Source organism: Suricata suricatta, chromosome 13, assembly GCF_006229205.1.
Source record: "Suricata suricatta isolate VVHF042 chromosome 13, meerkat_22Aug2017_6uvM2_HiC, whole genome shotgun sequence".
Taxonomy (NCBI): domain Eukaryota; kingdom Metazoa; phylum Chordata; class Mammalia; order Carnivora; family Herpestidae; genus Suricata; species Suricata suricatta.
The window spans coordinates 46,225,578-46,243,380 of NC_043712.1; the positions used below are offsets into that span (position 1 = coordinate 46,225,578).

Sequence of the window (17,803 nt, forward strand, 5' to 3'; positions counted from 1 at the left end):
CCCGGGGCCAGGTGAGGCCGGCCGCTGCCGCCGCGGTCTCTGCCGCCACACTGGGACTGCTCCATTCTCGCCAAGTGTCTGGCGAGCGAAGGGCGCCGTCCACAGCTAACCCTGCCGGGAGCTGGGTGCGCGGCGCCCGCCGCGGTCCCGCTGCCGCCCACCACCCACGGGCCGAGTCTGACACGGCTCCGGCGGGGGCTGGAGGCGCGAAGAGCGCAGATGCCCAGCAAGCCTCTCAAGGGTCCCGGGGCGCCAACTTAATGCCCCTCGGCTCCGCGCGCCCTCGACGCCGGAGGAAGCGGGGCGGGAGACGCTACCCCGCCCACCAGGTCTCCCGGGCGGAGGGCTGAAGCCGGGGGAGGGGGGCCGGGCGGAGAGCGGGGCTGCCCGGGGGGAGGGACCGTGGGGGACACGAGGAACCGTCCCCATGGGCTGCAAAGGTGCCTTCCCCAGAGGATCCCTTTTCTCCCACTAGCCTCCCCATGAAGTCAACATAGATTTTTAAGACATAACCTTCCGGTCCTCTGCCACGCCTCTTACTGCTCTTCTTAAATTAAGCAAGGTTGGAAGTTCTCCTTTCCTCAGTCCCACGCTTCTCCAAAGCAAGTTTGGGGATTTGGATGTGAACTTGTCTTTTCCCTTCCAGGTGAAGTTTTCAGGATGGTAGCATGGCCAATGTTAGTGAGAAAACAGAGCTTGACAGACGGCAAATATTACCCACCTGAAAGATGCCTTATTTTTTTTTTTAATTTTAATGTTTACTTACTTTTGAGAGAGAGCGCGCGCGCACGCGAGGGGAAGGGGCAGAGAGAGAGGAGTCACAGAATCCAAAGCTGGTTCCAGGCTCTGAGCTGTCAGCACAGAGCCACCCAATGCAGGGCTTGAACCCATGAACTATGAGATCATCACCTGCGCCTAGGTCGCTGCTTAACCAACTGAGCCACCCATGTGCCCCAAAGATGCCTTATTTTAAATGGGTCTTTTTCATTTTGGAAAAATATTTTATTAAATATAAATACAAATCCATTCGGTGGGAAAGAGAAGTGATATGTTTCTATCTATCTATAATTTGAATGTTTTTGTGACAGAGGTTGTTCTAAATTGTTGCATGAGATTGGAAATTGAGTTTATATACTTTCTTTTTGGGTCTTACTTAGGACTGCATCAAAATAATGGATAAATAATGAAGGGAATCCATTCACATTCGGATTCTTCTCATTCATTTTATTTACAAATCCAAATCTGGATTACATGTACGTATTACACGTGTTGCTGCCCAAAGAAGTCTATGTATTTCTTATGTGGAACTCATTATAGGCACTTCAAAAATACTTCACATATAATTAAAGCCACTTCAAAATACTTCACATTTGTATTGTAAAGTATCGGGAAAGGTCATTTAGGCCACTTGTTAAATATGCTATCACAATATGGAATCTTAAAATATGCATTTATTTCCTTACATGGAAGAAAAGATCATATTGCTTTTAGACCAAAAGCACATTTGAAGCAGAGAATTCACAAGTGTTTATTCTTAAAGGAAAGAAGAGTCAGGGCTCTGTCAGTTCTTCAAAATTATATTCAACTACCTTGACAGGCAATTCATATTCTAGCCCTAAGATGGCATTTTTAGCATCACAACCACTGACATCCAGGGCAGACACTGCTAACCAATCTGGGCTTTCTCCTGTCTGCCCACTTCACACCATCACCACCATCAACATCCTCCCATATTAATATCCTAACATTTCTATCATAGAAGTTTTCCACCCTTCCTAAGCACTGGAACTCCCTGGGAAACTTTTAAAAGATACAGATACTCCATTCTGATTCTTTTGGCCTGAGTCTTTTAAAATCTCAAGGTGATGCTTACAACCAAGGTTTAAAACTACCACTCTAAGAATTTCTAACCTCTGCAGATTCTATCATCGTCAAACTTTCTCATACTCCTAGACCTTTGCTTGAGCAAAGATCTCCTAACAGCTAGTTATTCCCTAACTATGGAACTCATATCCAACATCTGAGAAATGGATTTTTAGTGCTACATGAATCACTAAAATTCCCTTTTTCTATTATTTGTAAGACTTGATTACATAAAGGAAAAAAGATTAGCTTGCTGTAAATACGTCTTTACACTCTTTAAAGACTTGGTCATTATGCTTTTTAACAAAAAAAATTCTAAGAGCCTCCACAAGTACCAGTGTTTACCTGAAGTTTAACACTATTTTTCTGTTTTTATTTGATTATCAAAGTTACCTTCCAGTTATGGCAAGTGATATTGGTTTTCATCCAAGGAAGTGAGAACAATTTTTAAGTAAGTATATTTAAATAAAATGTGTGTCTATTTAAATGAGAAATAATCAGCATGTGAAAGACTGAAAATTAATAAGCTTTGGTGACAAAAATTAAAGATCTAAATAAACGGAGAAATCTACCATGTCCATGGGGCAGAAGACTCAATATTGTTAAGAAGACAATTCTACCTAAATGATCTATAGATCCATTCAACTTCAATTAAAATTCTGGCAGACTTTTTTTTTGGTAGAAATTGTCAAACCCATTCTAAAATTCACATGGAAGTGCAAAAGAAGGACCTAGAATCACCACCGATGAAGTTGCAAGGTTAAAAATACTGTTTCAAAAATATTATGAAGTAACAATAATCAAAACAGTGTAGCATTGGTGAAAAGATAGAAAAATCAACCAACGTGACAAAACAGAGTTTAGAAAAAGATTCACCCATAAGTACCTTATACAAAGGTACAAAGACAATTTGGTGGATGGGAAACAGATTGTTCTTTCCAAACAAGTTTTGCTGAAACAATTGGACATCTATATGCAGCTGGCAAGAGGCTGTGGAGGGACAGTGACATGTGAGCAGGACTTGCTGTGGAGGGACAGTGACATATGGGCAGGAGGGACTTCAAAGGATCAAAGGAAACTTTTGGAGACAATGAATACGTTAATTATTTTCATTGTGATTATGATTCTGTGGATATACGGATGTCAAAACTTACCAAACTGTGTACATTATCTATTTGCAGTTTATTGTTTGTCAGTTTTACTATGATAAAGTAATTATAAAAAAATAAAACCTCATTACCTCTGGGGGGAAAGGCATAGAATAATGTGAAAATATTTTGAGCAAAGGTAATCCTAATCTTAGTGCCCAAAGCCGGAGCAATGGTTTTAAACAGGTGTATTTCTTCTCAAACATGCTGGAAAACTTGAATCTTTCCCCTTAATGGTATGACACTTTCTCTCTTTTTCTCAAATTATTTATCCTTTTTTTTCTTTTTACTCTAACAGCAGTTGAGTACTGTGACTGCTCTCAGAAGTTACTGAGATGTTAACAGCTGCAATTTAGCCGTGGCAACAGTGTCATCAAATGAAAAGGTGATGAGAAAGAAGAAACATGTTTTTAGTTAAATTGTGTCCAAGTACCACAAATATGTCACTTACAGAATTTATTCAAAATAAAGTAAGAAAAAAAAGAGACTGGTCTGATAAATGAGAAATGTAGAGGAATATCAGAAGGAAGGAAAGGGAACTAATAAATAGGATCTCTCTCAAGTTCAAAGACGTTAATGTACCTCCTTTTTAAATTACTCATTTCTACTTGAATTGAAAGTACTTGTCCACCCTAAACTCTTAGAGTTAACTGCCATGTGTTGTTGGTTCCCAGAACCAACCCATCAGCACAGGAGTTGGAAGTGTGAATCAGCAATTGCAAACACAGGCCTGGCTCTGATCTTAACTAAGCTAGGACAGCTGGGAGAGTTATGCTCTCAGCTCTAACTTTTCTCACTGACAACTGAAAACATGAAGTCATCTTCAAGGATACTTCCAAGTCTGTGGTACATTTCATTTGCCAGCCCTAGTCTGAAATTATATTTCATTAATGTTCTTAATCTCCAAAGAACCTCATTACTACCCTTCTAAGGCCTTTGTCAAACAAAGCATCTCTCTTGCTGAAGAATAGCCAGGACTAACCTGTTGGTAGAGGATAAAATTAAAATATATATACTTAGCTTAGCTGGAAGCTTTTGGCAAGAAGACTGAGGCCTTGGAAGGAAAAGTTCAAAATTGTCTCTTCTTTCACACATAAATATGTACAGTGCACTCCATGGCTTCAGAATATATGTAAGCACACCTACTTACATCTACTCCAAGGTTTTCCAGAGCCATACTACGTGTGCTAATGTCACATGTTGTCAGTTGTGAGGGGTTTGAACTACACCTCTCTTTGCCTGGGGTTCTTCAAAAAGTAACAGCATTAATCATGATTGAGAGAACACAGTCTGCAGATTGATAAAAATTTTAGCCATTGGAGTATGGTTCATCAAATGGCTAGGCATCCCAAGTCTGGGAAGAGATGGGCCTCCTCTGGGACACAGCCTTTCCTAGAGTATTGTTAGGGTAAGGGAAATACGTTTGGTGATATATATATATACATGTATATATATATATATGTGTGTGTGTGTATATATACATATATATATACATATATATATATCTAGCAATTGAGTGCTGTGACTGTTCTCCTAAGTCCTTTGTGTTCTGTACATATATGTATGTACACACACACACACACACACACACACACACTCACACTCACACATATAAATTGGCCAAGAGATGTTACTCTCCAAAACCCAGTATCTACTGGTAAAGGAGAGGTAATTCATCATACCAGCACTGTAACTAACCACAGCATTGGGCATTTCAGGAAACAGAACTTCATTAGAAGACATTATCTCTGATCCCTTGCTCTGGGATGGCAAGAAGCCAGTTGGAGACCATATACATTATTCCTGCCCCTCCCCCACAAGGGGCCACCTTACAAAATAGAGTAAAATACGTAAAATGTGTTTTCCTTTGTTGCTTTACGAGCACTTTCCATACCAGCTGAAGATGCTTACCTGGCATCATAAGAAACTAACAAAGGCAGGGAATGAAGAAGTATTAATTTTTTCCCCCAGTATCCATTTCTAAATGCCCAGCACATAGTAAACACTCAATACATCTGAAAATAAATAAAGAATAGACACCACAGGACTTACTTGTAAGCTGGCTAAATAAGCACTAATATCACATTACTTTTCCTTTGTATTCTGAAATTCTTGAGAAGTAATTTCCAGTCCACTAAAAATTAATCTTTTCCAGGTTTACCTCTGTGAGGTTTATATAAGCTGGAGTGTGATTTCTTTTTAAGTATGGCTTATTGTTTGCTTTGTTTTCTGTGCTTTTGTTTAACATCAAATAAGGTGCTTAATGACAACTTTTTTAAAAAAGAAAAGGTCTTGTGAAACGGTACAGTTACACTTTTAACGCCTCTGTACTGTATTCAGTACTTTTCAATGCGTTAGATCCAAGTACATATTGTTGCCTATGAATGTGATGGATTAATGCATTTCTTTACTTCTCATCTTTTTCCTCCTAAAAACTTTATAATATTGGATACATGTAATATTAATTTTAACGTAATAATGATAAACATTTCCCATTTTAACAGCTCTAACAGCATTAAACATACAATAATTACGTCTTCTACTTTTGGACATTAACTTATTTTTAAAAAATTTTTAAAAATTTTAATGTATATTTATATTTGAGAGAAAAAGAGAGAGGCAGGGTGTGAGTGGGGGCAGGAGGGTAGGCAAAGAGAGAGGGAGGCACAGTATCTGAAGCAGGCTCCCAGGCTCTGAGCTGTCAGCACAGACCCAACACGGCCCTCGAACTCAGGAATGAGGAGATCAGGACGTAGGCCAAAGGCAGATGCTAACCAACTGAGCCACCCAGGTGCCCCAACTTTAGGACATTTATAATGTTTCATTCTCTCCCTGTTTTAAATAAGAAATGGATGAATATGTAAATTGAAAGTGTCTTCTATATTTCAAATTACCTCCTTAGAATAAATTGCTATAAATAAATGTTCCGAATTAAAGGCTCTGAATATTTTTAAAGCTTTTGACTTACGTTGCCACCTTTTTTCCTAAAGAGGTCAGATGGATTTTAATTTTATTATGCAGTTCACTTCATCATCCTCCCATGTGTTCCCTTTTATCCTTTTTCCTTTTACACGGCAGTGGTTTTCTTACTGGGAAATTGAGGCTCCTTTCTAGTAGTGATAACCTTTAGTTCCATTAGGGAAATAATTCCACAAGGTTTCAATTCATAGTAAGATAATCACCATTTTGCAAATCTCTGGTTGAGTATTGGGAGGAAGTGAAGCAAAATATGGCAAATGCTCCAATCACTGCAACATAGGCTGATAGTTCTCTGAGTAAATTACATGGCCTTTTGTGAGCTTGCTGATTTAAACAATTATTTATTAAAGAGGGCTGTTGACTAGGACTGTAACAGGAAACCTTGGTGCCATCGTGGTTAATTGCATAAGCACATGTTCAAAGCTATGCTCTTTATTTAGTTCCCTCTAATGGATCTAAGTCTATCATGTGAATAGGACCCAGAACTTATGAAACCCTTGTTTTATTTTTTAACTCACAGGATATTTAAAGTAAATTCATGCTCAGATAAGCTCTGTGATTTGTCTTACACTGAATAGAACTCACTTTCACAAATTAATGTATGTGAAAACATTTCCTCAGAATTCAGTCCTTAAATAAACAGCAACACAGTTTCAATCAGGAAGTATGTGAAAGCTCTTTATGTGGCTGCTAAAGGTAGTAACAGAATGAACAGCACATATTAAACACTGAAGCTTTTTAGTAAGAAGTCTAATTAAGAATTGCATGCTAGGTAAGTTCATTTTTAAAACAGCCATTAATCAATAAGTTTCCCCCATAAAATGTTACCATCTTAAAGGATCTTCTATTTATGAAGGCTATCTCTCTTATTATTATAGCTACCTTTTAAGAGTTGGTTTTTTTCTGCTCCATGCATGCACCACGTGTAGGCTTTATATATTATGTCTTTTCATACTCATAATCACCTTATTGAGGCCAATTTCATTATGTTAATTTTACAAATGAAAAAACGTTTCAAGGAGAAGTCTTCAAGATAGTCTAATGCTCAGACCCCTTACACTCCTGTTTCTCCCCAGAAGTCAGCTTAGTTCTACTATCGTACAGATTCACAAAGCAGCCCATGAGGTAGAGCTGCCCAGGATTTTACTCAGAGCGGGTACTTCTTTTTTTAAAAAACTTTTTTTCCTGTTTTTTTTTTTTTTAATTTATTTTTGAGAGACGTGAGATCATGACCTGAGCTGAAGTTGGACGCTTACCTGACTGAGCCACCCAGGCGCCCGGAGGGGGTACTTCTTAAATGACTCATGAGCAACCTTGAAAATGTACCTTATTCTTTCAGTTATCAACAGTCCTTATTTGGTGGGGGGGGGGGGAAGCATGAGAAGAAAGAGAAAGAGCAATACAAAGTATCATACTTGGCACATCTTTTTTTTAATGTTTTTTTTTTTTGACAGACAGTGCATGTGCATATGCATATGCATGAGGGAGCCAATGGGGGGGGCGGAGCAAAGAGAGAAGGGGAGAGAAGATCTGAAGCAGGATCTGCACTGACAGTACAGGGCCTGGTAGGAGGCTTGAACTCACAAACCCTGAGATTAGGACCTGGGCCAAAGTCAGATGCTTAACCAACTGAGCCACCCAGGTGCCCTGGTACATCTTCTTTTCCTAAAGTTTGATGATGGGGTTTTAAAGTTGTTTTTCCCTATCTTTATTTATTATTTATGCCACCAGAAATTCAAACATGTGTTCCTTTTACTCTCAAGCATCAAGTCAGATTAGAAATTAAATTTTACCCCTTTTAAAACCTGACATTCAATTCAAAGATGTTCTTTTCTTCTCAAAGAACGTTTTGTAAGACCCTGCCATTCAGCATTGGAAAAATGGTTAAAGCCTTTCCTAAAATAAAAATTTACAAAAGAGAAGTTCATTTATGCCCATTTAAAAAAACAAAATAGTGAACTTTTTTAAAAGAAGAAACATTTTAAGGTGCTACTTAAGTAAGATAACTAAATTTCTCAAATATCCTCAAATCCCTATTTCTTCATAAGGAATTGCCATAGGACCTAGAAAATAATTCCTTGTAAGTTATTGTTGGAAAATATGATGACATTAACTTTGAAAGGTGTTATACATTTCTGCCTTTTTTCTCTTCAATTATTCGTTGCTGTGCCTGAGTCTGTCTTCTGAAACTTTCATTAGAAGTGTCCCAATTAAAAAGCCATGTGAGTAAGAAACAAAACAGAACAAAAACAAAAATGGCTTCCATTCACAACAAGGATTCGAAATAAGAGCTAAGTCTGGTAAATCGGTTCCTTTCTGGCTTTTAGCCATTTACATCTTTTGGTTCTGAAATTCATTTCTTTGAGAGCATAAGGTTGTTGTTATGAGGTGTTGTCAGACCTCTGACAGGGGTATTGTGCATGGCAGAGGGTGGCACTTTTTGATCAATGTCTTCAAAGTCAAAGCTTGGAAAATAATGGCTGCACATCCAACCCAATGCCATAATGCAGTGACCATTGGGCTCTTTCAGGTGGCCCCAGGGAATTACTTAATTCTCATGTTGAGCTTTACAATAATTAGTCATCTATAATGGCATAATAAAATTTATGTGAAGATTGTAACTTGAGATTCATTATCAAATGAGGTTCGAAAAAATCACTACCAAAAGAAAAACAAAGACACTTATCTATTAATTGATGTTCTCCTCCCATTTTTTCTGGATCCCTGATTATTGCATTTCTGTTCTTTTTAAAATTTTTTTAAACCTTTATTTAGAGGGAGACAGAGAGTGAGGGAGGGGCAGAGAGAGAGAGGAGGCACAGAATCCAAGGCAGGCTCGCAGAGCCCTACGCGAGGCTCAAACTCACGAACTGTGAGTCCATGACGTGAGCCACATTCATAAGCGGAGTCAAATCCCACACTGCCAGACCTGCCCCAAAATAAGACATCTTTTATTGATTCAATATCTTTGTGTTGTAAAATGTCCATGTTTAATTTTTTAGGCGCTTTGTGTAATTATTTCATGATATCCTGCCTAGTAGATCAAGTTACTGACCTGAAACCTTTTGTTGTAACTTTTCCTATATTCTTATTACTTTTCCAAAAAGCCTTAAACATTTACAATTGCTTTAAAATAAGGGCAAGTTTTATGTTGTTTTTAGTTTTTCTTTTTATATAACATAAAGTTATTGGAAATATTTAAGAAAAAAGCCATGTGTTCATATATTCATACAAATAATACAATTGCCACTTATGTGTCTGATATATATCATATGATGTATATATATGATTTGTTAAAGAAACTATTAAGTCACAAGTGGAAAATATATAACAAGAATTTGAATCTATAGTTAAGAGATAAATGTGCCATATGTTTCGTGAATACTGAGGCACAATGGGGTGCATTAAGAAACTCATTAAGTCAATGCAAATAGCAGCTGGGCTCTATAGAGATGTCTATTCACTTCACTTCTGAAACAGAAAAACGAAAAAATAGTGGACACATCCCATTTCTTCTGATGTGAACTGGCCATGGGGTGAGTGCAATGCAAAATACTGATGCCTCTTTCCTTTCAGCATCTAATTTAATAAACTTCATTTTAATAGTCTTATTTGTGTTTCCCAGTAAAGGTAAAGATGTCTATCTCCCCTTACTTATTTAATTTTTCTTATAAATAAAATCAAAACTTTGCCAAAGCACCAACATTGTATAATAGAGTCATGCACATTGAGTCTCATAAATGACTTGGGCAGTAAAAAAAAAATTAATATGTCTGGTTTGATTTTATGGACTTTAGAATGAAATGAATGTCATAATAATATAAAATGCCCACACTAAAATTTGTGTGATATTGGAGAAGACCTTGGTTCTTAAGGTATTTGTTTTTTTCTCTACAAAATGCTGTTTCAAATGGTTTTTTTCTTCTATATTAGTCACTTTAAGAATCTAAGGAAATCTATGAGAATCTGACCTGTGCAGATATGGACAAAATTTTATATAGCATTTCAAGCACCCTTCTAGATTAAGAGCCATAAAAGATTCCCAAAGTCCATTCCTAGCTTAAAATTCTATGGTTCTATGCTAGTATCAAAACAAAACTTTCTTGAATTTTTAAAGAAAGATTTTTAAAGCATATTTGCAATGCTGAGACCAGGTCTCTGAAGTCTCTAAAGGAAGGAGTTTAATGCCGAATTATGGAATCTTAAGTGTCCAGAATAACCTTAGCATGGATTAGTTTTCTCCACTTATAGATTACAATTTATAATACCTACATTTGTGCTTTACCAACAACAGTGCTCCGAAACAGAGTAAGAAAATAAGCCTAAAAAAAGTAACATCTCTAGCCATTTTTGGTTCCATAATAGTAATTCATATTGTTGAATTCATTTTTCTCTTATATCATCTTCAAAACACTCACTGAGTTAAGAAATGTTTAACAACTAAGGAGATAAAATGAAAATGTTTTCCCTACTTGGTAGGCACCACACTACAAATGTTAAACTCCTCAGAGATCATTCAAGTTTTCATGCCTCAGTAATGAATTCAGATGCACAAAGCTTAAATTCTAAAAGCAAAATCCACATCTTCACCACAGTGGCTTCAATCATTTGAAATCCTAAAACAGGTGAAGTGAGTTCCTCCAGTTGTTCAAAATTCCAAAACTCTCAGGGGTTCCCTTTTTAATGTTTCCTGTGTCTGTAGAATTTTTTCAAAATCAATTGAATGATATGAGCTTTCAGACACTATCTACCTCAAATGATTTAAGTTGTGTATTTTTTAAAGTTTATCTATTTTGAGAGAGAGGGAGAGAGTGTGTGTGTGAGTAGGAAGAGGGACAGAGAGAGAGAGGGTGAGAGAGAATCTCAAGCAGGCTGAACGCTGTCAGTGCAGAGCCCGATGCAGGGATGGATCCCACAGATGGTAAGATCATGGCTTGAACTGAAATCCAGACTCGAACACTTAGCCAACCGAGCCACCGAAGGGCCCCATAAGCTTGTGTATTTTTAAATATACGTGTAACTTTATTTTAGCTGAGGAAGTTTCTGCCCTATTCAAATGCCTGCTCTCTTCTTCGGGGAAAAATTTATCAGGCTCACACACTGTCCAGATAAAGAGACATGTCTTTGTGTCAATAGTTTCTGAGACTGTTAGATTTTCACCCAAGCTATGGATAGTTGAAATTTGATTTGGATGGACCAATAGGAGAAGTTTCTGGTGGAAAAAAGCAGATATCCCTCTCTTTGCTTGTTAGTCTCTTAACTGATCCTTGTCATAAGCTACAACCATGATCTAGCACCTGCTATCTTGCAAAGTCCTCCTTCCACCATCTTAATATACCATTCCTTCCTACCTCCCCTTCACAGCCAAGTCTCAGAAACTTGTCTGTGTCCCTCATCTCGTGCCCACTGCCTCACCTGGTCATAAGTCCTGTCTCATCAAACAGGTCTTTATTCCTTCAGTTCACCAACATTTAGGAAGATCACCAGTGATTCCCACGCTGCCAGATCAAAGGATGTTTTTCATTCTTTACTTCCTTGGCTTCTCAGAAGTATTTAACACATTTAAGTATACTTCAAATTATCTTCTCTTGGCTTCCATGACATCATAATTCCTTAAAAACACATTTGTTTAGCATTCTATGTATGTCACTTAGGGCTCTCTGGGAAGCAGACATCAAGACATAATTAGAAGTGCAAGAAATTTATGTGGAAATGGGGAGCGTCTGTGAAGTGTAAGGGGAGAGGGAGCAACAGCAGGGAGAAGAGCCTTCGACCCTGACGCAGGTCTGAGCCCTGCAAGCAGAGAGGGGAACAGGAGGACGGTTATAGAGGAAGAGCCTCAGGCTGTAATACAGCTCCGAGAGGGTCTCCGTCAGCCCCGAGGGATCCCCACAGCAGAGACTGGCTGTTAGAAGAATTCTGCTTTGGGCAGAAATGGTCTGATTCTAGTCACCAGCCGGAAAAAGCCTGAGGAGAGTGTGACACTGGTACAGACACTGTGGCGACCCCTGCTTGTGGCAGGCTGGCTCTCAAAAGGAGAGCTGACTGTGCACTGTGCTAGGTGCTGTCGTCTCACTAAATCACATCTGTCTTAAAGGGGACAGTGTGTAACTTCACCCTTATGGGCAGGAGGTATATTCTTAAAATGAAACCCATTATCATTTATCAAAATAATCTATAAAAATTTTTCCTGAAATTAATGAATACATAATAGCTTTTTTCTTGGCACTGCAGTTGTGTTTTTTTTCTAATACCTAAGAGTTTATTTAAAGATTCGCGGAACATCAATCAATGTGCCAAAATTGGGCTACGACCTGGGATAGAGGCAGACTCTTGGCCTGCTCTGAGGCTAGTTCTTTCTCAAATAGTTCCACTTATGTTCTACACTCAAGTAAATTTACTATCCTATGAACTTGGCAATGAGTATTTTAGGAACTTTTTTTAAGTCAAAATTAGGGTGCCTGGGTGGCTCAGTTGCTTAGGTGGCCAACTTTGGGTCAGGTCACAATCTCACTGTAAGTTTGAGCCCCACATGGGGCTCTGTGCTGACAACTCAGAGCCTGGAGCCTGCTTCAGATTCTGTGTCTCCTTCTCTCTCTGCCCCTCTCCCGCTCTTGCTCTGTCTCTCTCTCTCTCTCAAAAATAAATAAACATTAAAAAGAAAAAGTCTGTTGTTATCTTTATTATGCTTTTTATTTCCTTACATTGCTCTTTAACTCCTCACTTTGCTAATGTATTCTCTCCGATGGGAGAAAGATGGCTACTTAGTTTTTATATAAAGTTGTCACTAGTTTATGTAATCAACAAACAATTATTAAATATCTGCTATATGTCAAAATCCATGCTTGGTAATTTAGTTATGGGATCTCATTGATTTCTTGTAACATTCCTATAAGATAATTATTGCGCTTGCTGTTTTAACATGACAAAGCAGATGCAGCAAGTTGATCGTGCCCAAGCTCATGCTATTTCTACTGTACCCGCCTATTCATTTAAGGTTATTATGGAAAGAGGGCAACTTAAGGAGGTCTATGTTTCAGCAAATACAGAGTCAAATCATCCTGATGGTAGAAAAGCACACTTTCCAGTTCAGAACTTAGGAGAAATTCTAGAACTAGAAGGATGTTCATACTCAAGTCTCTTGGCTCTTGACCATCTAATGCCAAATATTAAAAAAAATCTTTCTTAAACAAAGTTTACTGAACAAGAGATTTCAAAAGGTATGATAAATGTTTTGATAACCAGAATTATGTCATCTACCTTAATGTTTTGCTTTATAACAATGAAATTCAATTCTCATAAAACTCTATGAGAATAATAGTAATAAAATAAACTAATAGCATCAGTCTCTTTCAACTATTACCGTTTTGTAGGTTTTAATTTTTTTATGTCTTTTATTTATTTTTGAGAGACAGAGAGAGACAGTGCGAGCAGGGGAGGGTTGGAGAGAGAGGGAGACACAGAACCTGAAGCAAGCTCCAGGCTCTGAGCTAGCTGTCAGTACAGAGCCTGACACAGGTCTCGAACCCACAAACTGTGAGATCATGACCTGAGCTGAAGCTGGACACTTAACCGACTGAGCCACCCAGGTGCCCCTATTTTGTAGATTTACTTCGATAGATTGAACTTCTGTTTAACCTCTAATTTTAGAATCCATCAGTTTCAAAGCTATTCACATTTGGTCTGGAGAAGTTCAAATAAAATCTGGCTGCCTAAAAATCAACCTACATTTACATATCTGCCTCATAATACTATATATATATATATCAAATTTTTTTCTACTATCCATTAATAATCTATATTAGTTTATTTTAATTGAAAACTGGTATATACTTCTGAAAGGCTGATGATCACATTATCTTGCTCATCTTTCTTCTGAGCTCTTATTACTCTCCTCAGGCTAAAACTATCCTTAGTCTACAATCTCTGAGTTTCCACAGTAGATATACAGAACAGAAATTGAAAATAAGAATACAGTAATTTATTCTGTAAATTACTAAGATCATAAGTAGAGGAAGAGTAGCTAGATTAGTTAGGGATAAGTGTAAAATATTGGTGGTTTTCTCTCAAGATGCTCACACCATTGATATCATAATTTTAAAAACACTTACCATTCATGTATAGTAATCATCATGATTCCCCCATTGTAATAGCTGCGACATGATGTAGGAACTGTGTGACAAAGAATTTTTTTTTTATTTGTTCAGTATACTTAACCTTCTCAGGATAATCCCTTTCCCTCTGGAAGCTAAAAGACAACTGTGACTATTTTAGCAACTAGAGAAGAAGGAATTTTCACCAGAGAAGCATGATTATCAACTGGGAATAATAAAGGTTAGAAAGACAAGTTCAAACCTAACTGTCATCCAGTAGCATAACTTCCTTCACCCTACATCCTTCCCATGTAAAAAGAGGGAGTGTACATAGAAATTAAATAAGATATTGTATGTCAAAAATACCTAGAGTCATGCCTGACACGTAGGCATTCAGAAAATGAGTTAGCTTCATTGTGTAAACATTGCTAGTCATGCAATGTTGGCAGATTTTTTCAAAACAGAGGATTCTTTGCTATATTCTCTAAGATGCTAAAACTTGACTGGTCAAACAAGAAATATCAGCATCACTGAAGAGAATTTGGTGTAAATTATTTACTTCTGATTATGTGTACTTTTGTAGACTTCTAGTTTCCGTTCTGGCATGTAAGAGGGCTGGAAATCATTATTCTCTCCTAACAAATAAAATGTTGAGATGAAAAATCAACAACTCTTCTTAGATTCATTACAGAAGTGAGATCATAAGAAAACTGCTGCTCCCAGACTTAGAGAGACAGACAGGTGGACACAGAGAATCACAGCTGGAGAGAAACTCATGAAAGAAAACTTCCCTGGGAACCAGGATATGGTAGGAAAACCTCAATTGTCATGGACAAATTGCCAGAGGCTCCACATGGACAAATCTGAGAGTTTTGAGAAACCTCAGAAAGACCAGACACTTTTGTGAGTTTTACTTGCAAGAGCCTTATCAGGTTCTCCAAGTGAACATCAGAGAAAAATCCCCTTCTGCTTCTAGCAGGGGTAGGAGAAAAATAACCATATTGAAATATGTCACAGCATTCTATTTTCTTAACAAGGCCTATCCCCAAGAGAAACTATTTTAATATTTAGGGTAATATTAGAGCCTATCCAACCTGGGGGAAGGGAAATGAGCAACTCCAGATCCCTCTAGTCATCCCCTCTGAACTAAGAGGGGGAAGAGAAGCACTTGTGAAGCTCACAGCCTCAGGGGCAAAGGCTCACTAAGAATGATACTATAGAACTATAGAACTTTTCTATATTACAGTTCCTTTCACCTAGTACATTATGTCTGGCATTCACTTAAAAGAATCACAAGGTATAATAAAAGACAAAAATCACAGTTTTAAGAAACAGAGATCAGAACCAGATGCAGACATGGCAGGAATGTCGGGATTATAAGCCCAGGAACATATATCAGCTGTGATTAATATGCTAAAAATTCTAAAAGAAAAAGTAGACAACATGAAAGAACAGATGAGAAATATAAGTATAGATATGGAATTCTATGAAAGAATGAAAATGAAATGCTAGAATGGGATGCCTAATTGGCTCAATCAGTTAAGTGTCTGACTTCGGCTCAGGTCATGATCTCACAGTTCATAGGTTCAAACCCCATATCGGGCTCTGTGCTGACAGCTCAGAGCCTGGAACCTGCTTCAGATTCTATGTCTCCCTCTCTCTCTGCCCCTCCCCCTGCTCTTTCTCTGTCTCTCAAAAATAAAGAGACATTTATAGCAAAATTTTAATGAAAATAAATAAATTAAAGAAATACTTAAACAAAAATGAAGCATACTTTTGGTGGGCTCATTACTAAAAAATATGTGACTGAGGGAAGATGATATGGAAGTTGGAAGATATGTCAGCAGAAACTGAAAAGCAAAGAGAAAATAAGGACTGAAAGGAAGGGAAAAGAAAAGAACAGAAATAAAAACAGAAAATCCAACAACTGTTGGATAACTATAAAAGATATAACATATGTGTATTGGGAATATCAGAAGGAGAAAAGAGAGAGAAAGGAACAGAAGAAATATTTGAAGTAATAATGACTGAGAATTTCCCTCAAATTCATGTCAGACACCATACTACAGATTCTGGAGGCTTAGAAAACACCAAGCAGGTAAGTGCAAATAAACAAATAAACAAACTAAAAATAAAGTCACTATACCTAGGTATCATATTCAAATTGCAGAAAATCCAAGATAAAGAATATATCTTGAAAGAAGCCAGAGGAAAAAGATCCCTTACATACAGAGAAACAAAGATAAGAATTATGTCCAAATTCTCAGGAATGATGCAAACAAGGAGAGAGTAGATTAAAATATTTAAAGAGTTGAAATTGAAAACAAAAACAAAAGAAAAAGAAACAAACTACCAATCTCCAATTCTGTATCCTCCAAAATTATCCTTCAAAAGTGAAAGAGAAATTAAACCTTACTAAAACAAATATTGAGGGAATTATTGCCTTCAAAGAACTGGGTTTTTTAAAGTTTATTTATTGTCTGTGTGTGTGTGTGTGTGTGTGTGTGTGTGTGTGTGTGTGAGAGAGAGAGAGAGAGAGAGAACCTGCGGGGGATCCAAACTAGGCTCTGAGCTGTCTGTACAGAGACCAATGTAGGGCTCAAACTCACAAATGGCAAGATAATGACCTGAGCTGAAGTTGGACACTCAACGGATTCTCTGCACTCTCTTCTTGCCCCTCCCCTGCTTGCACTGTCTATCTCTCTCAAAATAAATAACTAAACATTTAAAAAAATATGTATTCACTGCAATGTTCAACTATGCCTTACTGCTTGGAGTCTGCAATTATATTATTTTCTCATATTTCATTATGCTTTAAAACATTCTTCTGAATCAGCAGCTTGGTTTCATAAAAAATACACTAGGGTTTATATATGAAAACACTCATGTCCCATCTATTACTCCAATCACAAAAGATAATAGTTTCTTTTTCTCTAATGGAGCAATGCAACACTTCATTACCTTCATATTTCATTATGTATATGACTCTGGCTTTGTGAAGCCAGTCTCTCCCATGGACTTCAGAATACATGTCTCCCAGACCAATTGAAAGGTTAGAATGACCTCCCAAACTAAAGCTGCTGGGTCAATTGCTAAAACGTGCCTTACAAAAACAGGGTTAGAGCTGCTTAAAATTAAACCATATTATAGTGAAATCCATGAAAGGAATTAAAAATAATAAATACAGTATCCACTGTGGGGGATGAGAATGGCTATATAGGCAGAAAGGCACAGAATTAGGAATGACTTCTTGCTTTGAATGCTTTTGTTAGCCAGTATTATTACACCCACAGTAATAATTTCTCTACTGGTATATATTAATTATGGCATTATTGCAGCACCTGGGTGGCTCATGAACTCGAGGTTCATGAGTTCAAGCCCAGCATTGGGCTCTGTGCTGACAGCTCAGAACCTGGAGCCTGCTTTGGATTCTGGATTCTGTGTCTTCCTTGCTCTCTCTGCCATTCTCCTGCTCATGCTGTCTCTCTCTCTCTGTCTCTCTCTCTCTCTCTCTCTGTCTCTCTCTCTCTCTCTCAAAAATAAGCATGAAACATTTTTTTAAAAAATAATGGTACTATCAATATTAATCATCAACATAACTAAATCATGTATCTTAGCTACTTACATAGTTTGAGGTTCTACAGTCCTTTCTTTGTCAATATCATAATGAGACAACTGATTTTGATTCCTAAGCTCCATCATTTATGGTGAGACTTCTGT

The 17,803-nt window shown here is 37.7% G+C and overlaps 1 protein-coding gene and 1 long non-coding RNA gene across 2 annotated transcripts in view; one reads left to right on the top strand and one right to left on the bottom strand.

Moving 5' to 3' along the window:
• DMRTA1 (DMRT like family A1) overlaps nucleotides 1-65 on the bottom strand; it is a 4,999-nt gene extending 4,934 nt beyond the window's left edge. The window contains exon 1 of the mRNA XM_029921142.1: nucleotides 1-65. Within this exon, the coding sequence (XP_029777002.1) occupies nucleotides 1-65 (65 nt within the window).
• A 1,105-nt stretch (nucleotides 66-1,170) lies between these two features.
• On the top strand, nucleotides 1,171-3,448 carry LOC115277046. Its single transcript, XR_003902191.1, has 3 exons — nucleotides 1,171-1,253; nucleotides 2,253-2,314; nucleotides 3,310-3,448. It is a non-coding gene; the product is annotated as an uncharacterized LOC115277046 (long non-coding RNA).
• The last annotated feature ends 14,355 nt before the right edge of the window (nucleotides 3,449-17,803 follow it).